At 35.0% G+C, this 24071-nt stretch overlaps 1 protein-coding gene and 1 long non-coding RNA gene across 2 annotated transcripts; one reads left to right on the top strand and one right to left on the bottom strand.

Moving 5' to 3' along the window:
* Window positions 1–3137: 3137 nt before the first annotated feature.
* On the bottom strand, window positions 3138–10764 carry LOC120885455 (uncharacterized). The gene is made up of 2 exons (XR_005728085.2): window positions 10487–10764; window positions 3138–9214 (listed from the first exon to the last, which is right to left on the bottom strand). It is a non-coding gene; the product is annotated as an uncharacterized LOC120885455 (long non-coding RNA).
* An 88-nt stretch (window positions 10765–10852) lies between these two features.
* Window positions 10853–23862, top strand: Yipf5 (Yip1 domain family member 5). The gene is made up of 6 exons (XM_005324219.4): window positions 10853–11011; window positions 11508–11627; window positions 17988–18160; window positions 19296–19441; window positions 21413–21594; window positions 22890–23862. Exons 2-6 carry the CDS (start codon window positions 11518–11520, stop codon window positions 23050–23052), a joined length of 774 nt encoding a protein of 257 aa, XP_005324276.1. The 5' UTR covers window positions 10853–11011; window positions 11508–11517; the 3' UTR covers window positions 23053–23862.
* The last annotated feature ends 209 nt before the right edge of the window (window positions 23863–24071 follow it).

Genomic DNA, 24071 nt, shown 5'->3' with positions numbered 1-24071 from the left:
TCCAGCAGTCATCAGCAGCAGCAGCAGTAGTCAGATATGTGAGTGAGAGGCTCGGGAGCCTGAGGCAGGAGGATCCCAAGTTCAAAAACAGCCTGAACAATTTAGTGAGGGCCTAAACAACTCAGTGAGACCCTGTCTCTAAACATAATATTTTAAAAAGGGCTGGGGATTTAAACTCCCCTGGGTTCAACTCCTGGCATCAAAAAATGAATAAATAAAAATATACATGACTCAGTGAGTTTTCAGATGATTCCAACACCAGCAAAGTTGTGTGGAGCAGAGATGAGATAATCCTGGCAAGCCCTTGCCCAGATTAGATTTGTGAGGAAATAGAATGATGCTATAGTTGTTTAAACCAAAAAGTTTTGAGCATTTGTTGGTATTTTTCTTTTCTTTTAGTTGTTTTTCTACTTTTGTTTTGTTTTTTACAAAGTGATAGATAACAGGAACATAGGATTATGAAAAAGGAATTTAAGAAAATAAACTGCCAAGGAATTAACACTTTTGTGGATTCCCGTTGGCATGGATCCATGATACCTGCTCTTAAAAAGATTTAAAAGTTCTCAAGATATGCTGTCCCTCATTGTTCATCCCATGTGCTTTGTATACCAGTACTCAGAACTATGTGTCCTGAAAACAGATGATGACTTCCCATTTGGTGAGGTTATTATCAATGACAGGAAGGCCACCACTGACAGATTATTGTAAACATTCTCCCCGGGAGCAGGTTTGCAAATGAGAGCCTATTGCTGGTCCAGATCTCCCAGATCACAAAGAATAGTACTTCAGTCAACTTCGAATCACTGTGAAAAAATAGCTGAGAAAAACAATTTAGAAGAGGAAAGAATGATTTGGGTTCACAGTTTCACAGGTTTCAGTCTGTAATCACTTGGTCCCATTGCTGTGGACTTGGAGTGACGCAGGACTTATGGAGGAAGGGTGTTGTAGGGAAAAGCTGCTTACCTCATAGCAAACAGGAAGAAGAGGGAGGAAGGAAGGGCATGGGATAAGATATCCCCTTCAAAGGCACAACTCCACTGACCCATCCTTTCAATTAGACCCCACCTCCCCAAGTTTCACTACCTTCTCTTAATGTCTTCAACTATAAGCCCAGCAATGACTTAATCATGGATCATGAGGGCTCTGTCCAATCACCTCCCAAGAGCTCCTCTGAACATTGCTGCACTGAGGATCAAAACTTCAACACAAGTCTTTGGGGAACATCTCATATCCACACTTAAAACAAATGATGGGTGTATTGAATGGAAAATCCGAAGTGGCCTTATCAAGTTGGAAACACTGAGAAACAAATTTATCCAGGAAGCTTGCATCCAACTTGTAGGAGAAACAGAAGAGGACTTCTTTGAACTTAGACTACCAAGGAGCTAACAAGAGTCTATTGTATGTAGAGCCTGGCACATCACCGAATCTCAGTAAATATTTATTAAATAAATGAATAAATACCACATTGTTCTATACCATAGTTAGGATACGAAACTATAACATGTCTTTAGTGCTAATAGAGCTTCTAATGTAATTAGATGGTTACCATTGCCTTCTTACTTACCACCTAATCTTTGTCATGTACCAGCTGAAAGTCACAGAAAAGATATCTGTTGGCTCTGATACTATTATTAATAAAAATCTATCCGAGTCTTCTTTCTGATCACATATTTACCCTGCTGGTGGAAGAAGGGTCCTCCCACTAAATGGGACCATCCTCTCCCCTAAATAGGACCAGAGGACTGAAAACATGGTATACTTGACTCTGGAAAGGTGAGACTGTCAGCAGTTTATTAATCACGTGTACTCCCATATAGATGAGAAAGAGACTATGCCAGGCAGGGCCACATGGGGTTTGCATTCAGAAATAGCAGGAACAAGAACAGGCTGTGGCTTATAATATTTGAAGGACTGAGTAACACTAGGTTTCCATAGGTGAATAGAATTGACTTTTGTAAATACATTCACTAGTTTATAGGGTGGTAAAAGTGCTTAGACTGAAGCCTCTGGTAGGGTGCAGCTGCTATGATTGACAGGAACCAGCCAGGTGGGGGAACCTTGCCTGTTTTATAGTGGGCAAGCTGGCAGGAGCAGGTGAAATGATGAGTGACCTCTGGGGACTCTACAAGGATCAAAAATATCAAGAGAGGAGTTGCAATTTTAGGTCCTACATGTTCCTTCATTTCTCTTGGCCTCAGATCCTCATTTGTAAAATCAGAGGGTAGGGCATAAATTATATCTTGTCAGGTTTAATTCTCTTTAATTCCCATTATGTGAAGCCAGTTAAATGAAGAGCATTTTGGCCATTTTCTGAGGTACTTACTGTCCTGATTTTTATGTGAAGATCAGTCTATTTTTGTTTTCTATGAAGATCAGAGCTGTCTCAGTGAATTCAGGCTAATCTCCTAGGGTCCTCCCAAGAATTTAATGCAAACTTGAGATACTTAATTTCCAGGGAGTAGGAGGGAGAGTGTGTTAGAGAAAGTGATATTTACAAACCTAAAACCAAATAAATTTTAAATGAAGTTAATCTATCCAAAATAAAATGTTAGCAAGGGTCAAGAATGTTTATACTCCCTTCCATGATCTCAGAGAGCAGGGAAATTTTGAAATTTTTAATTTCATTAAATTGTGCAAAATTATAAGTACAGGGAAAGAGTAAAGAATATCTTGACAGCTTAACGTAAAACCCAAGGCAAAAATGTTTTGACTTCCATAACAAAGTGTGCAAAATTAAACAAAGATCATAAGTTTGATTTCACATGTCTTTAATTGTTTTAAAACAAAATAATCTTTAAGTAAACCTGAGTAAAGTTAAGCTGGTAATTCTTAACAAAAAAAAATGTAACCAAATATCTAATCTATGTATGTGAAACATATTATGGTTAGGCCAAAATAACTTTTTTCTCCAAGGGAGAAAATTTAAAAATGAAAAAAGTTCTAACTTCAATTATTAGAAATCATCATTAATTTAAAAAATTAACATTTCCTTTTGGCAAGACTTTATCATTTATAATTAGTGGCCTCATAATTTGTTAAAGAAACTGATGAAAATATTTTTCCAGTACTCATCCTTATATATGCATATGAATTACTTTAGCCAAATGCAGAGAATATACTTTGAGCCAAAAGAATGGATTTAGAAATTCCATTGCCATGGATTTTATTCAAAAGGCTTATCACTCATTATAGTAGTGACAAAAAATTGACATTGACATGAACAGGTAATCAAAAGGGAAAAAATCAGATTATTGTTCATTTGAACCTGTAATAGCAAAAGATTTGTTTATGTTTGGACAAAGGAATTCAGTAAGAACATAAGACTGTGTGTGTTATGGGCTTGATTATGTTTTCCAAAAGTGATATGTTAAAACTTCTTATCCCCATTACATCATGTGACAGTTGGTCTGAATTGTCCACTTGATTGGATTCAGAGATACCTAAGATTAAGAGGCTTCAGGGTGTGTCCTTGAGGGTATTTCTAGGAATGACTGGCCTGTGGGATAGCAAACTGAGGCAGAGACCCACCCTAAGTGTGGATAGCACAGTCCAATAGGTTGGGAGCTTGGATGGAACAAAAGTTGCAAGACCAAGGAAGCAGCAGCAGATGCAAGGTTAATACTTCTTAAACAGGTTCTTTACTGCTGTGATCACCTGAGAACATTCCATCCTTCAAAACAAACTCTGACTAGTGACACTCCTGGGAGTTTCCAGGCCTTCAGTCCTGGACTAAGGCTACATCATTGATCCCTCTCATTGTGAGGCTCCAGGATCTTCATTTGAGCAGCTACTGGTTCCTTTAGTTCTCTAGCCTGTAGATGGCCATTGTGAGATTATCCAGGTTCTGGTCATGTACACCAATCAATAAATCTCCTTTTAATAATCACACATAGGTAATGTATACATATTCTGTTGTTTCTACTCCTCTTGAGAATGTGATCTTGTTTGTAAATGCAATCTTTACAGAGTTAATCAAGCTTAAATGATAACATTAAGGTGGGACTTCATTCAATATAATTGGTGTCCTTATAAAAAGGAATTCTGGACACAGATATGTACAAAGGGAAGACTTTATGCAGAAACACAGAGTGTTATGGGATGATGGAGGCAGAGGTTGGAGGGCAACATCTTCAATTCAATAACGCTGAAGATTCCCAGAAACCACCAGAAGCTAGGAGAAGCTTGAAGGGATTCTTCTTTACAGCTCCCAGAAGAAAGAAACTCTACCTACTCCTTATTTTAGACTTATATAGTCTCTAGAAGTGTAGGACAAAACATTTCTATTTACTATGCCACCCTGGTTGTGGTACTTTGTTATAGCAGCCTTAAGAAACTAATACAGGCTGAATAATTTTTTCCCAACAGTCAGTTCAGTTGTCTTCTTTCCATTCCTCAACAGCAGTGAAAGGTTCCTCCTCACCAATTATTTCTGCACAAGTTACAATGAAACACATGCCTGCATCGTAATTATTGTGCAACACAGTTACTGACCATGGCATTTTTTTTCCTTTTCCTTTTTAAAATTTGTTTTAATTAGTTACACATGACACTACAATGATCTTGACATATCATACATTTGAAATGGATGGGATATAATTTCTTTTTTCTGAGTGTACAGGTTGCAGAATCACATTGGACATGCAGTCACATATATACACATAGCAATAATAATGTCTATTTTATTCTGCTGTCCTTCCATCCTCCCCTTCCTCTCCCCTCCCCTCCCCTCCCTTCTCTCTACCCAATCTAATGTGACTCATTTCTTTTTTTTTTCCTCACATCGTCAAACCTGGATTCTATATAATGAAGGGGGTCTCCTTCCCTCTTCCATGCAATTCCCCTTCTCCCTCCCCTTCCCTCCCACCTCTCTTCCCTATCTAGAGGTAATTTTCTTCTCATGCTCTTCATCCCTACCCCATTTTGAGTCATTTCCCTTATATCAGAGAAGACATTTGGCATTTGCTTTTTTGGGATTGGCTAACTTCACTTAGCATAATCTGCTCTAATGCCATCCGTTTCCCTGCAAATACCATGATCTTATTATTTTTTAGTGCTGAGTAATATTTCATTGTGTATAAATGCCTCATTTTTTTTTTTTATCCATTCATCCATTGAAGGGCATCTAGGCTGGTTCCACAGTCTAGCTATTGTCAATTGTGCTGCTATAAACATTGATGTGGCTGTGTCCCTGTAGTATGCCGTTTTTAGGTCTTTTGAGCATAGTCCGAGAAGAGGAATAGCTGGGTCAAATGGTGTTTCCATTCCCAGTTTTCCAAGGAATCTCCATACTTCTTTCTAAATTGGCTGCACCAATCCCACCAGCAATGTATGAGTGTACCTTTTTCTCCACATCCTTGCACCGTAGTATTTTTTAAAGTAATTCTTTCTTCAGGTGTCCTTTTATTTTTAAAACATTTTTTGTGAAGATTTGGGAAATACATAGGACATTTGAGATGAACTTTGGTTTAAACCTTAGTTATAAAACATACATGCATTTGTATTTTTACATAATGCATTCTGTGTGACCTTAGCTAAGTTACTTAACATGGTAAGCCACACTTTACTCATTGGTCAAATGAAAATAAATATAACCTCTTAGGCTGAACCAAATAAAATTTCCCCTTTTGTAGATAAAATATCAGCAATTTCATAAAGTCCAACCATTGTGAAAATGGTGATATAGGGAATAAGCCTAGAAAACTTGGCACAGTATAAAAGCTCAGTATATGGTAATTCTCTTACACTTGTTTGTCTCATTAATAAGCTCACGGTAACAAGAGTTGCTAATAAATGCTACTTAATATTTATCAGTAACAAGAATAGCTAAATGCTTTTCTTCATAATGCACAGACATATGCACCCTGCCCTTCTAATCAGCAGAGCACAGTAATGACCTAAGCAAGCTTTTTCATTCTTGCTTTGGTAACATGCATTTGTTAACATTTAGAACAGAAATAAGTAAAAAATGTGTGGGCTGCTATATATGGGCAATAAGCTAGGATGCTCTCCCACAAATTCTACTTGCCTCATATCTAGTGACCTGACTCATATTCTGGTGAGATACTGTTATTATCAACATATTAATGTGAAAATCAGATCAAAATGAAAAATTAGAACACTATGGCTTTAACATGTATACTTCAAAAGATGTAAAGATAAATGAAAACTGATCTGGCTTAAAGCTCCTGGTGCAACAAAGTCTATCCCTAGAAATGATGTCTTATAATAAAATAGAGTTTAATATGACATTCCTCATATCAGCAAATACTTAAAATGTAATATAAGCAGAGGTAGCTTATAGTATATATAATTGAGAAGGTCATAAAGAATTCTAACAGAAAAATATAAAAGGTACACTGCTAAAAGGAAGGCTGGCCATGATATATTACACTTGCAGTAACTTTCAGGCTTTCCTTTCATTGAGTGTAGTAAACCCTGAGCCCTCTTGATTGTAAGAAACATTACGTATTAAAATTTTTGTGAAAACTGTTCCATTTGACTGGGAAATTTCCTTTTCTTAAAAAATAAAACATCTTTCATAACATAATTCATCTTATTTACTGTCTCCTGATAAATTCCTTGTGTTAGAGGAAGAGAAGAGAGAGAATAAGAAGAAACAAGAAAATATTTTCTTTAGTGTTCGAAATACCACAAAACACATCAAGAACATCAAATATAAATAGCACTGTTCACAGTTTTCAAATACAATTATTCTAATATATGGGTAGTTCTTAAAACAATAGTGTTTGCTATCAAAAATTATGACAGCAAAACTGACAATGCAAACAAGTCAACTATGGCAAATTTTGCACAGAGGGTAAAAAAGTATATTTTTAATAAAATTTACAGTATCAAAAAAGAAATTACAAAGCAATACAGAATATGCAGGAGAAGAAACAGTAAATATGTGTAATTGATATTAGAAGTAGTTTGTTCAAACCTAATCCTTATAAATTTTCAAAATTCCATTTTTATTCCTGATGAAATCATATTGTTTCTATAGCTATATGATACTACAGCAATAACAACAACTGCAAACATTTATTTAGTACTTAGACAATAACATTTACATGCATTATCTCATATAATTCTCCTACCAACTTTACAAGAAGAATACTGCTACTATCTTGTTTTTATGGATAATAAAATTGAAGCACAAGGAGTTTAAGTAAATTACCAAAGATCCATGGCTAATAAGTGCTAAAGGATATAAATCCACACAGCTCCAGTGCTTGCATACTTAAACACTATGCAATATTAATTAAAATCAGGACTAATAAAAGGTGAACTTAAACATAAATTGATCCACCATTTCCTCAGCAAAAAGATTATAAAATATATTTTTATAAACTTGAACATATACACATGGGAATTTAGATGCAAATGTCAAATATCTAATAGCAATTTTAACTTATATACATATAAAAATACACATAACCACACATCAGATTAAGTAGTATATTAATTAGAATTAATGCCTTTCCCACCTTCACATTACAACACAATAACAAGGCTGCCCAGTGGTTTAGCACAGGGACTCAAGGCCCAGATTGTATGAGTAAAAATGTCTGGTTTAGTATTTCCTAGCCTAATGCTGCTTGACAAATTACCTACCATCTTCACAGTTTCCTGTGTCAAACTGGAGTTACACAGTACCTACCTCACTGGGTTGTAGAAGGACTATTTGAGTTAAATGTTGCAAATTGCTTGGAGTAGAGCCTGGCACACAGTATGTGTAGTTATTAACTTCACAATGTACAAATGCTTCATTTTTACCTTCACTGTGCACCAGTGGCTTTGCCATCACTAGGGACCAGTACAGGTTGTCTGATGCTAGTTCTTTTACATTACCTCTCTTTCTGTCTAAGTAGCTGGAGACCCCTAGGACTTCCAATGCTGTCACTGAAATTCTTATCCCAAACCACAATATATGTTTATCTAAGATTAGAAATGTTTTCGTTATTAAGAGAGTATTTATGATCTATACAATAAAATAATTACAGAATTGTTTTAAAAATTATCTTTAAAGGCTTTTGTTAAACAACAGCACTTGCAATACCAAAGTTCCAAAAATAATTATTAAATCAGCATTAAATTTCTTTTGACATCTGAAAAATAGTTCTATCCAAAAGTATTCTGTATCATTACAGGAAAATCTATCTTGCCCAAACAACAATTTACTGTAAAATAATTAAAATAACAGAAGCAGAATTTGAATAACAGCTCTAATACAGGGGATTGAATGAGGGAACTCTTTTTAAGAGATAAACAATGATTTGGGGAAAACAGTAGTCATATTTGGGATATGTGGAAATAGTAAAAAAAGATATTGGGCAATTATACTGGCTTTTACTGTTATCAAGTTTCATTATGGAACTTGATATGATACAGGTACAAATGCCAAATCTCCATCTCAAGTGGTGTTCGGGGATATCATTGAATAATAGGAGCAAACTTCCCATGTTCAAACTATCTTTTCTAGCACATGACATAATTACTATAAAACAGAGGTAAAGAAGGTAGTTCTAAAATACTGACAAACAATTTTGCTGCTATTCTAAGAAAACAAAGTTATTTTATGTGTGCTTGTGAAGTACTTATATTAGTATTACACTAGTGTGACTGTCAACCAAATTAAAATGTTATTCATGATTAGAATGTCTTTTCCATTTTTGTTACAAGTTTGGTGATTTGTACCTTGTATCCCATAGCAGGAGAAAGCAGCTGTCCCAGAGCCCATTTCATGTTCCATCTTGTGACCTGGCTAAGGCTTTCTACTGGTAAATAAGTCAGCTTGATGACTTTAACAGAGGACAGCACATTTACCAGTTTCCTATAACTCTCTGGAGCCTATCACAGAAAGGGAAAGCAACTTCAAAATTTTTTTTCCAAAAAGAAAGACCCATATGTCTAGCCATGAAATTAATCAATCCTCTCAAAATCTCCAAGGAACTTCTGCAAGATACCTTGGCTTATGTTTCAAAGTCAAATAATATGGAAAATTTAATCAGGTAACTCAGTTTTCTTACTTGGTTTCTCAGTTGGCGCAGAAGTTGGAGGAGAAGACATTTAAACAAATACGGTAATTGCTTTCACATACAAAAGCAGAATTTGAATAAAATTTATGCTCAACAATTCATTCCTAAGCAGACATTTATTGTTCATATTCTTCTATTTCATTAAAATTTGAGAGTGGTACACCTCTTTTGAACTGGAAGAAATAGAAATATCAGATGAGAGATTAGAATTTTTTCAACCATAAGATCACTAAGTGATGAATTATTGCATATTGTTAATAAACAGAAACTTAAGCTTCATGGATAAAGTAGCTTAAAGAGCATAACCATATAAATTTGTGAACCAAGAATAGATATTCTTGAGAATGAAAAGGGGACACTATTAATAATGTTGGGGGCGGGGGAACAGGCATAAATTGAGACAATGAGACAAATCATAATATATGCTCTTTCTATCTAAAGTTATGCAGAAGATACCTACATCAATAAATGCTAAAGTGATTGGCAAACAGTGGTAAATTAAACAGTTTGATGAGCAATTTCAGAAATTCACGCTGATGGAGCTGGAACTTGTAAAGGTGGCTAACTGTTTATTGTACTCCACGGTATACTTGTTTTTTTGGTTTGGACGCTATGTTCTTTTGCTGTTACTACTTTAGTTTGAAGCAGAATGTTTGTTTTGCACTTGTTTTATCTTGAAGTGTTTATGTGTGCCCAGAGAAAAGTTTCAACCAGTGAAATTTTATTATTCCTTTGGAAATTGGTCCCAGAGCAATGGTCTGGCTTCTTTTGTGAGGACCACAGTATTTTGATTCCAGTATATAATGAAAAGGCTCACTATATAAATTTAAGTACTGAACCCTCAAAGACGGTTCTGCTTATTGGTTAATAGCATAGTATTAAAGTGACAATATTCAAGATTCCACCACCAAGGGTAAAGTGACTGGAAATTGTGATTCTAGGAAATGTCTGAAGCCATTTTAGTCATAACTCAGGGGAAATCTAGTGGATAAAGGTCAGAATGCTCACAAACATCTTACAATGCACAGGGCACTACCCGCCCCTAGAAAGAACCGTCTAAACCAAAATGACAGTAGTGCAAAGGCTCAGAAAGCCTGATTTACACCTTTCCTCACACCATGCTTTTCCTCATTCCGGGCTTTGCACATGCTATTCTCTCTGCCTGCAACACTCAAGCTCTCCTTCCATCCTCCGCCATTATCCTTCCCTCTTTTTCCCTCTCAAGTTAACAACCTTTTGATCATCACCCTTTCTAAGCGGCTGTTAAGGCTCTTTTTTCCCCCCCAAATGAATATTACACCTTTCGAAAAATTATAAGACATTAAAGATATCAATAACAACTTATTTGTATGTGCTTAATTAGCCCTCTCGCCCAGAAGGACGGTTACCCTAAATCTAATAGTCACTATTGTATTCCCAGTAGGTAGCACAAAATGAACACTCACAAACGTAAAGTAAGAGGGTAACCATCTCATTAGGTTGCAAAAATTAAATACTTTAAACTGTTAGTACCGCGCCTGAATCACTGTACTTCCAGAGAGACCGCGGCTCTGTAGCTAGTGCACAGGAAAGAGAATCCCTAGGTTTCATCTCGCGGCTTCCCGTCCGTTCTCCTAGCTCCCGGACAAGGGAGGAATACTCCCTCCTCCCACCAAGTAATCAGCAATTGCTGCGCCTGCGCCTTCTTCCTCCGCCGTTCACCAAGTGCCAGAAGTACTTTCTCTCTTCCCATTGGCCCGCCAAGACGTTGCGCATGCTCTATATTCTAGCACCGCCCCCTCCACCGCGACCCGGACTCCAACCGAATGTAATCCTGCCAACACGCCTGCGCGAGCGGGCGTGCCCCGGAAGCAGTTTTTTGGCCCTGTGACACGTAGCAACGGGGCTACTACAGGGTCTGGAACTGAGTTGGGGGTTATTTGGGGCCGCTGGAGGTACAACTGCTTCCGCCGCTGCCGCCCCCGCGTTTGGTGAGTGTCCCTGGTCTGTGGCACACTCTTTGGCTTCTCCCGATAGTAGTGCGGCTCTGATTGTTGCCCTCTTTCGGCGCTTTTCTCTAGACCCTTACTCTCTTTTCAACTCCTTCTGCCGTGGTCTCAGCACCTTAGGCGCGACCTTCTAGGATTCTGCACTTTGCTGATGGGCCTAGAGCCTTGGTTTCAAGGAGACAGTCGTATTGTCAGCTGTACGCCTCTGAGGAATCATCTTTTATAACTGATCTTGTAGATCCTTGTGGAGTCACCCCTCCCACGACCTCGCCCCTACCAAAAGACTTATCAGTGTCTTCCACGGCCTCGACTTAGAAACTAGATATTTTCATACTCCTTTTCCCCGACCACCTTCCAAATGCTGCTTTCCACAATTACTGGGGAATAAATGTTTACTGTCTTCTGACTATTTGCTTAAGCAAAGTGCCATGAATGATTTCAATAGAGCCTTGGGCATGCTTTTTCTCTTCTATTTCAGATCATTTGCAATGTCAGGCTTTGAGAACTTAAACACGGAATTCTACCAGACAAGTTACAGCATCGATGACCAATCTCAGCCGTCCTATGATTATGGAGGAAGTGGAGGACCCTATAGCAAGTAACCTTTCAGCTTTGGCGATTTATTTAGTTTACATTGCATTGAAAGCATGTATTCAGAATATGTAGTTCTGTCCAAAACTGAATGTGTGAACGTGTCCCTTTTCAGGAATGTGATTATTAATAAATTTCTTTTCTGGAGAAATCTGTGACACTAATTTGAGTTTGAAGAGATTATCCTATTTAGAATTTGGTATCTTCTGCAAAATCTTCAGGTATGCCAGGGTAGAAAAGTAGCTTATTGAGGTAGTTACCGTATTTCTGTATCCTTTAAAATGAGGATGCAAGCTTCAAGTACTTAGAAGATAGGCTCCTACATAGTCCCACTGGACTGTCAAAAGCTTTTGATGGCTTGTGTAGTAATACAGTCCAACTTTCTGATTTTATCAGGTAATTGATGTTGGCTCATAACCCTAGCAGCTGAGGAGGCTGAGACAGGAGGATCACGAGCTCAAAACCAGCCTCAGCGACTTAGTGAGACCCTGTCTCAAATTTTTTTTTTAAAAGTGAGGTTGGAGAGGTGGGGGATGAGGCTCAGTGGTTGAGTCAGCCTCTGGGTTCAATTCCCATTACAAAAAAAAAAAAAAAAAAAAGAAGCTATCAACTCTAATTGAAAGTGCTTGGTGGCACTGTTTAAGACGGTTTAACAATGGAAGCTCCTTGTTATGAGTCATCAGGTGATTTTCATATAGCAATTGATAATCATTTTTATTGCTCACACTGAAGCAGACATCAGTTGCAGATTCAATAGGAAAATTGAAGTCCTTTCAGTCTGAACTGTTAAAAATAGAATGAAATCTTATTATAGTATCTGGAGTTTGTGGCAAAAATATGTTAACTGAAGGTTTTTTTTCCCAATTTCTTCTGGAACTATTCTATCTTTAGTCTTTTAGAACCTTAGAGATAAATCTCATTATTCTTCTGGCAAATGAAGGAGTTTTCTATATTAGGGTTCCTAAACATTTTTAGGTGGTCCTGGACCACTTTGAGAATCTTATGAAAACTGTGGACCCATTTTTCAGGAGTACATGCATAAACTCCCCAAATAAATGTGTATATAACTGTAGACAATCCATGTGTCATCTGTTGTTCATCTATGGATCCTGGATTTAAAACTCCATGAAGACTTTTCCATGATAGGGAAAAGATTGTGTATCTAGTCAGTCTGTGAGAAGTGTGTAGTACTAGAATACGTTGCATTAATGTATCTGAGTGAAAGTGCCAATGATATTTAAAAAAGAAAAATTCAGCCCCACTATGCACCTTTTTATAACCTATAGACTATTTAAGTCTGATAAATTTGAGATGTAAATACATAACCTGTTGAACAGTAGGGGTGAACATGTAAAAATACCCGAATCTATGAATTATCTTTTTCCTTTTGTGTAGTGCTCAGTTACATACCTATGAGTAGTTATCTCTCTTGATCTAACAATTGAGTAGAATGGGAAAATCATGTTTAGAGGTTTCCAATCATTAATTTACCTAAATATGTATTTTTGATGATTGCTTTGTGTATCGAAGGGCCAAAGATTGACCAGAGACTTAGGCTCTCCAACGCTTGACTGCTACTAGTTATCTCAATATGCCAGCCTGTTTTTAACCAAAAGATCTTAATGTTTAGACTTGTAGAAGTATTCCATTTAGATGCAACCTCCTAGGTCTGTCTACCTCAGCATTTCTTTTTTTAACCATCTTTAGACTTATAGAAGTAGTACATTTAGATTGCAGCCTCCCAAGTTTATCTACCTCAGCATTTATTTTATAACCTATCCATATTTGTATCACTTAATAATGTGTACTGGGCACAGTGGCACATGCCTGTAATCCCAGCTGCTTAGGCAGCTGAGGCAGGAAGATCATGAGTTCAAAGCCAGCCTCAGCAAAAGTGAGGCACTAAGCAACTCAGTGAGACCCTGTCTCTAAAATAGGGCTGTGGATGTGGCTCAGTAACCACATGCCCCTGAGTTCAATCCCCGGTAAGCCTCCCCCCAAAATAAAAAACAATAAATAAAAAGGTGGCTTATCTAATTGCAGTTCTCCATTTGGAAGTTGTATAGATATTCTGTTGCTAACTATTTTCATAATTCCATTCCAACCAAATCATGGGTTACTAAGCTTTGCTTCAGTATTTGTGAAGAAGGGTTTTTTTTTTCCTCCTTATGTAATTATATAGCCATTGCTGCCAGTTAACAATTAAGGGTTTATAGATAATACTTAGGAAAACAAAAGGTGTTATATATTAGCAGTAATAAATATGTGTTTCTTAGCTTTATAAGTTCTTTACACTTTATAAGTTGTGCTTTTCCACTTCTGTATGTATCTGAAAATAGATCTGCATCCTTATGATATTTTAAAACTTTATATTAGCTTACCAAGTGTTATCTGTGTGGTTTGCTAACTTGTTAACAAATATCAGCTGATAACTCTTTGTTGTTGAAAATCTAGATTCAAAAGGCATAATATTTGGATTGTCTTCAAGTTTGGCTTATTAGTCTATCATTGGCATTTTCCATATGATGTCAGCTTTAACATTTTCTGGTGTCTTCTATGGGTGCTTCACAGATACCACTGATAACACTCATATGCCAAATGAAACAAACAAAAACCAAAAGTAAATATTCTTTTATCATAACTTATTTTTTGTTGTTTTGTTTTGGCATGTATGATATTGAATAGATCCCACATTGTATTCTAGATACACTTCTAAAATATATAGCAACAGCAATCACTTATGTTTTTCTCCAGTACTTAAAAAAAAAAAAACACTGAGAGCTTTTGTTTTCATCTTTGACTTAACTGATAATACCTTTGTGGAATAAGAGGCTTTGTCTTTGTTCAACAACAAAGACATAAAGTACTTTTTCAGAGATTGATTTAGCATATGCTACTTTTCCTGCTGTGAAAATGTTGCTAATCTGTAAAGATTATGTCTGCCATACCATGTTTTCCTTTAAAAGGAGTGAGTCAGTTTTCTTCCATAGGTCCTGTCAGAAAAGGGAGGTAGTAAAATGCCACAGTGTTGTCTTTCTCATGTGGCATCCTGAAGATGGAATGATGATGCCAGCTTAGAAATGGTCAATTGCTCTCACTGTTTCTCTTACTTACTTTTAATTTATGACTCTAAATTAGTATTTCTCACTGTGGATGACAGACCCTAGAGGATCTTTGAGACTTTTCAGGGGGCTTTTAAAGCCAAAAGTTACTTTCATGGTAATACTAAGACATTCTGTATGCTTTTTAGATGTATTAACATTTGCACTGATGTAGTAAAAATATGTTTGGTAAAACTGCTGTTATCTAAGTATAAGTCATCACAGGAGTATCAAATTGTTCTAGTAGTTGTATTTTTCAAGGCTACACACCCGTAGAAGAGCAGAGGGAGTCAGTTTCATTCAAGTATTCCCTTAATGAAGCAATAACATTTGTTGTTTTGTTAAATCCTGACCCATAGTACACACATTTCTTCAATATTTTGTTGACAAAATGGAAAACACTTGTAAAGCACATCTATTACATACTGAAATTATGGTATCTCTAAGAAGCCCTCATGTACAATTTGAGTTGCAAGCTGAACCAGTTTGCAACCAGCTTTTTCATGGAGACCATTTTTATTTGAAATAATAGCTGACAAATTGCAGTTATTCAACTTGAGTGTTTAACAGATATATTCTGAAAAATGAGTAACTGAGCCTGTCATTTCAAAGAAAGCAACTGACAGTTTATGTCGTCAATGATCAGTTTTGAGTTTTCAGGTGAAAGAGATTTTTTTTTTTTTTACTATTTTTTTAACTATTTTTCTGATGAGAACAATGATGATATTAAATATGATCTTTTAATATTGTAGAATAAAATGCCAGTTGGAAGATAACCAAAATTAATAAAATTAATACTGATTTTTTTTTTCTAAGTGGCCAATGCATGATGTTTACAGAATCATGTAAGAATAAAGGAACCATTCAGAGTGTTACTTCAATGTAATGGTACAAAAAGTTCATTGATGGTATTTCAAGTTCCATGTTGCAACTTGAATTTTCGATGTGGCATCAAAAAGAACATTCATGATCATTCAAAAAGATTATTATAGTACTCTTTTTTTTTCCTAGCTACATGCCTGCAGAATGGTTTTTTCATCAGGTACTTCACCTAAAACCACTTATCATAACAGATTAAATTCAGAGGGAGTTGTAAGAATCTAGCTTTTATTAAACCAGCCATTAATGAAATTTTTAAAAATACAGTGTGACTTTTTCAATACTGTTTTGGTTAGAAAGTTTTTCATAAAAAGGTTAAAATATAATGTATTGGAATTGTTACTTTAAATGAATTTATAAATATTTTAAATGTTTATTAAACATTTATTTTATTATAAATTTTGATAGAAAATAGCTTATTTGGGGTTTTCAATACATATTAAGAATATAAAGGTGTTCTAATACCAAAGAGTTTGAGATCTGCTAATCTGTATTGTTCATTTTGATTTTCTATTGAGTCATATTTCTTTTTTTCTTTCTCTCTCTCTCAGATATAAAATAGTCTTTTTTAAGCAGATTGTAGAAACCTCCATATGGAGATTTAGTTGTGTTTTCATAGACTCCAATAAATTCTTGACAAAGATCATCACAGTAGTATATATTGTGCTAAATCAGGAAATGTGAATTCTTTTTGTAGTTCACCTAGCTAGCCCTGTTGGGTGGTGTGCATGTATGGATGGGTATGTATGTAAGTAGAAATCAACATATTTACATAGTGAAAAGGCTGTTAAGTTATCTTAAGTTATCTCTGATATAGGATTTTGAAGTGATTTTTATTACAATTGTTAAGAGTTGGCCACTGGAGTCAGAAAGCCTAGGTTTGAATCTAGGCACCACCGTGGGCAAATTATTTTAAATTTCACTCTCCATATCTTTATAATGAGAAATACAATATCTAATATGGTGTGACTTCATGGGGTTATAGTGAGCATAATTTGAGAGAATTCACATTAAACACTTAAAACAGTGCTTTGCACATAGTAACATTTTAAAGGATTATGATTTGAGAATCACATTGGAGTCCCAAAAGGACTGTATGTAGCTAAACATTTAATGTTATTTTGATTTTCTTTTAGTTGAAATGTTTAATTAAGAATTTTTATTTTAAAATCTCATGGTGGTGCACTCCTGTAATCCCAGCGGTTTGGGAAGCAACTTGGTGAGGCCCTAAGCAACTCAGAGAGACCCTATCTCTAGATAAAATATTTTTAAAAAGGCTGGGGATCTGGCTCAGTGGTTGAACACCCCTGGATTCAATCCCCAGTACCAAAAAAAAAAAAAAACCCTCATTAGATTTTTGTATTTTTTGAAAAGAGACCAAAAAAATTTAATAGACTAATTTTTTAAAAAATATTTTACTTTGGGGGCTGGGGTTGTGGTTCAGCAGTCAAGTGCTTGCCCCTCACTTGTGAGGCACTGGGTTCTTTCTCAGCACCACATAAAAATAAATAAACAAAATAAAGGTATTTTTTAAAAAATTACTTTTAAAATAAAAGTATGCGTCTGTGTTTCTTAATACATAGCTAGATTAGGTACATTTTCCAGAATGTGATCAAACAGGTATTTGAAGGTGTGGCTTCAGTATCTTTTGGTTCCTTCTTGTCATTGTCGCTAAAACACCAGTGGTAAGGTATCTGTCACCCTCTAAATCTAGGATTTTCTCTAGTACAAATCAAATGAGACAATAGGTATACAACCACTTTGAAAATTTAAAAGTACTATTTGAATGCAAGGTGTACTAATAATGTTTTATTATATTCACAAAGATTGAACAAAAACAAACTTGATTTTTCCATGCTGTGGTTTAAAATAGACTGTTAAAGAGATTTACTCACTTGCAAAAAATAACAACAGCATGAGAAGTAAAAGGATGATTCAATAGGTATACAAATTATGTGGGAAATTATGTAACATGTAAAGTCTGTCATCGTAAGCCTCAGTTCATTCTCTTATGCATAAATTTATTTCATGGAGTATTGTAATATTATGTGCCCTCACTAAGAAAATAGAAAAATAAATAGATTTGTGTTTTTATCTGTTGACATTCTAATGTTTGAAAATGTAATAGTTTGTAAACTACTTAAAATACACTGCACAAATGAATACTGACATCAGGAAGATTCTGTATAAAAGCAGGTGACTTTTCAGTGTAGATGATCAGCTTAATCTTTCAATCATTTCAACTAGTATTTATAAGCACTGGCAAAGTTAGTATCTTAGAAATAGCATGACCAAGACCTGTCAAATGAAAGTTTAGGAATTTCAAGGATATCAACTGTCAGTGAATTGAAATATTTTTGAACAATTGAACTGTGTTTGATTTGTAGACAGTATGCTGGCTATGACTATGCGCAGCAAGGCCGATTTGTCCCTGCAGACATGATGCAGCCACAACAGCCATACACTGGTCAGATTTTCCAGCCAGCTCAGGCATATACTCCAGCTACACCTCAGCCATTCTACGGAAACAACTTTGAGGATGAACCACCTTTATTAGAAGGTAAGATTGGTTGTAACATTTGATAGTACAAGTTAAATGTCTTCTATCTGAAAAGCATGGGACCAGAAGTGTTCTAGATTTTGAAGTTTTTCAGATGTTAGAGTATTTTTGTAGATGATAGAATATTTTTGTAGATGATAGAATATTTTTGTAGATTAGATTTCCTCATCCCTAATCCAAAACTCTGAAATCTTAGATCTTCCAGAATCTGAAATTTTTTGAGAATTGTGCCAAGCATTCAAAGAATTTCAGTTTTGGAGTATTTCAGATTTTGAATTTTCAGGTTAGAGAGATACTCAACCTGTACTTTAGTATCTAGCTGGTCAGTGAAAATAAAACTTAATTTTGAGGAGATGTCCTTTCATTAAGAAAACAATCATATATGAAAAATTTTTTTCAACTTAGGAGCTTTTTGTGGGGTGGGGGTACTGGAAATTGAACCCAGCATGCTTAACTCTTGAGCCACATATTTAGCTATTTTTTATATTTAATTTAGACACAGGGTCTTGCTGAGTTGCTGAGGCTGCCTTTGAATTCGCAGTTCTCCTGCCTCAGCCTCCCAAGCTGTTGGGATTACAGGTGTGCACTATCATGCCTGGCTAGAAGCTCATTTTGAACAAAGTGTATATGAAACCACATTGGGCCAGAGGCAACAGAATTTTTTTTGTTGTTAACTAATACTAAAGTATATCAGTTTGTAAAGACTGACTTTTACTTCAGATTATTAAATTTTATCAGTGAAAGAAATTAAGGAAATAACAGTAGAGATTATTGAGCATGGAAATGAACTAATAGACTGATAATGTTACTTAAAAAATATTGTAGTTTTCAAAACCTACAGAGCAGTAGTTCTGACCTTCTTTGTGTGTGTGTGGACTAAAGACCCTTAAAAGTCTAAAGAAAGCTGTGAATACTCTCCTCAGAAAAATGCACACATATGCATAGAGACATAGTTTTGTATACAATTTCATGGGGCCACCAGGTGTTCCTGAAGCCTTAGATAAAGAGCCCCTTACTATTACCACTGTCCATGTATTTTTTGCTGTGCAGTCATAGCTGAGAGATGTAATTATTATCTGTTTCATCACATCTGGTACCCTTTCTAGTTCATGTCCTTTTTTTTCTTTTCCCTTAGAATTAGGTATCAATTTTGACCACATCTGGCAAAAAACACTAACAGTGCTACATCCATTAAAAGTAGCAGATGGCAGCATTATGAATGAAACTGATTTGGCAGGACCAATGGTTTTTTGCCTTGCCTTTGGAGCCACGTTGTTACTGGTAAGATTTTTAATTTCATCTCTCAGATTTTTAACAATCTTTAAATATTCTATTAAAAGCCATTTTGAAATTTTGCTTATACCTCAAGTCTTTGATGTGTTTTACATAGCATTTAGTTGTTCGAATATATACCTATTCATCATTTCTACATCAGTAGAACCATGTAGTGTATTTATGGTTCTTATTTCAGGAAGTGGTCCAATTAGGGAAAAAACAAAACAATAAGGAAAAATTACATAATATGTGGCTTCAGTCCTTCAATCAGTCCCTTTACTTCCTACTTTGCAGGTATTAATGTTCTCTACCTGTTGCTTTGTCTTTTTTGTATTGGGGGTTGAACCCAGAGATGCTTTACCACTGAGCTGTATCACCATCTCTTACTATTTTTTGTTTTAAGACAGGGTCTCTCTTAAGTTGCTGAGACTAGCCTCAAACTCGTGATCCCCCTGCTTTTAGCCTTCTGAGTCACTGAGATTATAGGTGTATGCCACAGCACCTAGCCTGCTTTGGCTGTTTTTAAATGATAGTATTTTTTGCTTATTGATTTTTAAATGCTAGACCTGGTGGTCAGTGTTTTGTTGTTGGACTCATGATTACTTTCCTAAATATATTTTACCTTGTAATGAATCAAAACCTTGAAGAACTATGGGATTTTTCCACACTATCTCCCAAGAATGTTAAAGTATATTGAGAATGAAAAGAAACATTTTAAAGATAATTATTCCTGTTTTATATTATATCTCTAAATTGCAAAAGATAAATAATGTAGTGAATAAAAACGGAAATTTACAGAAGAGCTGGGCTTGAACATCTACTTTGTCCTTGACATCCCTCTGATAGATAACCCTGGGCTGCCTACCTAACAGGATTGTTTTGAAGATAAAATAAGACTGGTTATGGCAGAACACTTTGAAAAGTTAAAAGCACTGTGTAAGTGTGGGATTTTATTATTGCTACATGAATGAATTCATCAATGAATTCAGCTGGCTTTTTCAAATTTCCACACTCTTAATGAAGTATTTACAAATATATTTTGTTATAAAAATTCTAAGGATTTTTCATTTTGCTATATGAAATGTAGAAGAATTTTTAAGATTAAATCTTAAATGAGAAGAAAATTTGACAAACCAGGGTCTTTTTGAAGGTTCCTGTATAGACAGGTTCTAGTGAATGTGTGGCATGAATACAGTGATTTTTTTTTTTTAACATACCTTGACTAGTGAGGTAGTTCTAATTAACCTACTTTGCTATTCTGAAATTGTCTAATGATGTCTTTTACCAGAGCAGAATTAAGGTTTTGTTGTTATTTGGTCAGAGAACTGTAAAAAGTAACTATTTTGGAAAATAATGAGAGAAAAAAATGTTCCATTATATTCTTGCTTTTTTTCCTCCTTTCTCCACAGAGCCCGACCTTAGTGCTTATCCTGACTTCTTTCCTCCTAGCTCTGCTAATATGTATTTAAAGTAATTGATAAAATTATTTCTGCTATTAGAAAGATTATGGCTACATCTGCCATTGAGAATAAGTTGCTTTGGAGCATTTGGGATGAAATCAGGGGCCTTCAAATGATTATTAGCAATTCAAGCATTCTGAATGCCTTTCTTTCATGTCTTTGTGGTTTATTTGCTTAAATTCAACCGAAGTTCTTTTTTAGAAATCCAGCTAGCTTGAGTAATTATACCATAATTTTGTCCTTTTATTTGTTCAATTCTATGCCAACTTCAGATGTTACCTGGAAAATGGAAAATTAAATATCTGTATTGGGAGGTGATATCACTTTAAGCTTAAGAAGTATATAAAAACTAGTCTGTTCTTATACTTCCCTAAGTGAAGAATATATACATCTTCAGATTTTGTTGATCTTGAATTCTATATCTGTACTCTTTTAAGGGAAATTATGTCAAAATGAACTTTTTTTTTTTTTTTTTTTTTTTTTGCCTTTTAACCTGTTATCTTTTCTTTACCTGTAGGCTGGCAAAATCCAGTTTGGCTACGTATATGGAATCAGTGCAATTGGATGTCTAGGGATGTTTTGTTTATTGAACTTAATGAGTATGACAGGTGTTTCATTTGGTTGTGTGGCAAGTGTCCTGGGATATTGTCTTCTTCCCATGATCCTACTTTCCAGCTTTGCAGTGATTTTTTCTTTGCAGTAAGTACTGATCTTTATCTTGGGATTTAATTGACAATTCCATGTAGTAGGATTCATCTTATCTTCAGTTTGAAATCACTGATTCAACAAGCATATCAAAAAGTGGCTCTTGTAGGTAAGAACTTTGCTACATGCTTTTGGGTAATGAGCAAAGAAAATGGGAATAAATTTTAAAATCTTTTATGAAAGCTCATTTTACTTATGAAAAGAATTTTACTTGTTTTGTGTTTATTTTCTTAGCCTGGTCATAGCAGTAATGAATAATTGTGATCATTATATCACACGCAGAAAAGTTTAAGTTATTCATCTTAAGTTATTATGCTTACCCTTCTTAATATGCTTTAGATCATATCAAATTGTTTGACACCTTTGAGCATATGTGAAATGAATGAATAATAAATACATAGTCTTGATTTGACAGCTTTATAATTGAAAATGAAACATACTCTTTATGATAAGAGGCTATTATGAATCCCCATGTTCTCAGATGTACTTGTATATAGCTTTAAATATGTGTACTTTTTAAATGATCTTTTAGGTAGATTAAATAGAAAGGTCAATTACTGTTCATGAAGTTCCTCCTTATGGCCAGTGTGCAAATTCTTTTTCAGTAATTCAAGCACCTCCTTGTGGCTTATACTGGACATTACCAATGATTAGGCTTTATTTCAGATAGATGGTCAAAATGAATGTTTAGGAGAAAAGCAGTAGGAAAAATTTGGCAAGATAATGGCTTTGCAGCATTCTGCCTTTGAACAAATGCTTCAGAAGAAGCTGCTTTGTGCTTGTGATTTGTTACGAATTAATATATTTATATTTGAATGTTATAGAAGTTGCTTTTATACTAAAATGCTAATTTTCATCCAGTAGAGTTTTGCTTCCAGGGAGCATTTGACAGTGTTTAGAGACAATTTTGATGTCATAGCTGTGGGCAAGCAGGAATGGTAGTATCTTAAAGCTAGAAGCCAGGGATACCTGCTGAATGTCCTAATAATGCACAGAGTAGTTTCTACAACAAAGAAATTTTCAGCCTGAATTTCAGAAGTGCCACAATTAGGAAATCTCATATTTTAAAAGAGCAAAATGTGGTTATAAATTAGCTTTTTATCACATAAAGTGATTCAGCATTATTGAATTTACTGTGAGGTACATTTTAACATTTGAAAAAAATTCTTGATTATTTCTGTATGTCTACATGTGGATTAAAATGCTTTTCTTTAGAACAGGTTATTGTAGTGTTCTTATACAACTAATCTCATCTGTCTCACACCTCCCCCCCTTTTTTTTTGTTACAGAGGAATGATAGGAATCATTCTCACTGCTGGGATTATTGGATGGTGTAGTTTTTCCGCTTCCAAGATTTTTATTTCTGCATTAGCTATGGAAGGACAGCAACTTTTAGTAGCATATCCATGTGCTTTATTATATGGAGTCTTTGCCCTAATTTCCGTCTTTTGAACTGAACTTACTGGGATGTGGACGTCAGTGGGCCAAATACACAAAAAGAACCTTGAACTCTTAAATTGGACCAGCACACTGCTGCAACACAATTCTCGTGCAGATTTACAATAGACTTTTGGAGCAGTGGAAGTAAACATGTATCTTTTGTTCATTTTTATAGAACTTTTGAATACTGTATTGGATTTACCTGCAGTGTGACTAGCTTTAAGTGTTTGTGGTTATACAAATAAGAAGTACTATTTCTTTCCTGTTCTGCATTCTTTGAAAAACAACTTTTCTTCCTTACAAATTATATTACGATGTTTTTGATAGATTTTTATCAACTGTGGGAAACTAACCACAAAGCTGATAATCTTTCTTAAAAACAACCCAGTTATATAAAGTAAACAAGATACAAAACTTATTGCAGAATTTTTTTTCCAAGGAATTAGGAAAGAAAAATTACCTGTGTTCTCAAATTAAGTACAGTGAAACAACAAAAACAGGATCCAGGCAGAGTGTTGTGAGTTTGCACTTCAAAAGAATTGACAGTCCTGTAAATTATCTCATGAAAATTATTTGCTAAAATTCAAAGATATGGGAAGTTCACAATAGACATGAAACGTGAACGGCTGTGTAGATATTAATATTATCTAAACCTGAACTGACCACATTATTGCTTAGTTGGGTCTCCACATTTCCCAGGAGAAAGAAAATTGCTAACTTTTTTTGAGAAAAATATTTAAAATTTCACAATTTGAATATTGCATTTATCAATGTAAAGTACATTTGATGCTTAATAATTAAAGTTTTCCCAATTAATTTTAATTGTGTTGTTTACTTTTACTAAACAACTGTTCTTTGTGTCTCATTTTCTGTAATTAGGGTTTGATCTTGACTCTCCACCTTAGATTTAAAAATAGAATTCAGTTAGTATAGAATCAGAAAAAGAAGATTAAATGAGAAGAAATTTATTTTCTTACATTGAATTTATTTGATTTATATTCAAGCTTTCTTACCAGATAATCTGTATGAAA

Source organism: Ictidomys tridecemlineatus, chromosome 1 (assembly GCF_052094955.1).
Source record: "Ictidomys tridecemlineatus isolate mIctTri1 chromosome 1, mIctTri1.hap1, whole genome shotgun sequence".
NCBI lineage: Eukaryota > Metazoa > Chordata > Mammalia > Rodentia > Sciuridae > Ictidomys > Ictidomys tridecemlineatus.
This window is presented reverse-complemented; position numbering and strand designations above follow the sequence as displayed.

Bases quoted from the DNA above. Each gene is read 5' to 3' on its own strand.
- Yipf5 (XM_005324219.4), top strand. From the start codon at position 11,518: ATGTCAGGCTTTGAGAACTTAAACACGGAATTCTACCAGACAAGTTAC. The intron at 19,442-21,412 runs GTAAGATTTTTA...CTTTACCTGTAG, and splicing joins TTGGAGCCACGTTGTTACTG to GCTGGCAAAATCCAGTTTGG. The intron at 21,595-22,889 runs GTAAGTACTGAT...TTTTTGTTACAG, and splicing joins GCAGTGATTTTTTCTTTGCA to AGGAATGATAGGAATCATTC.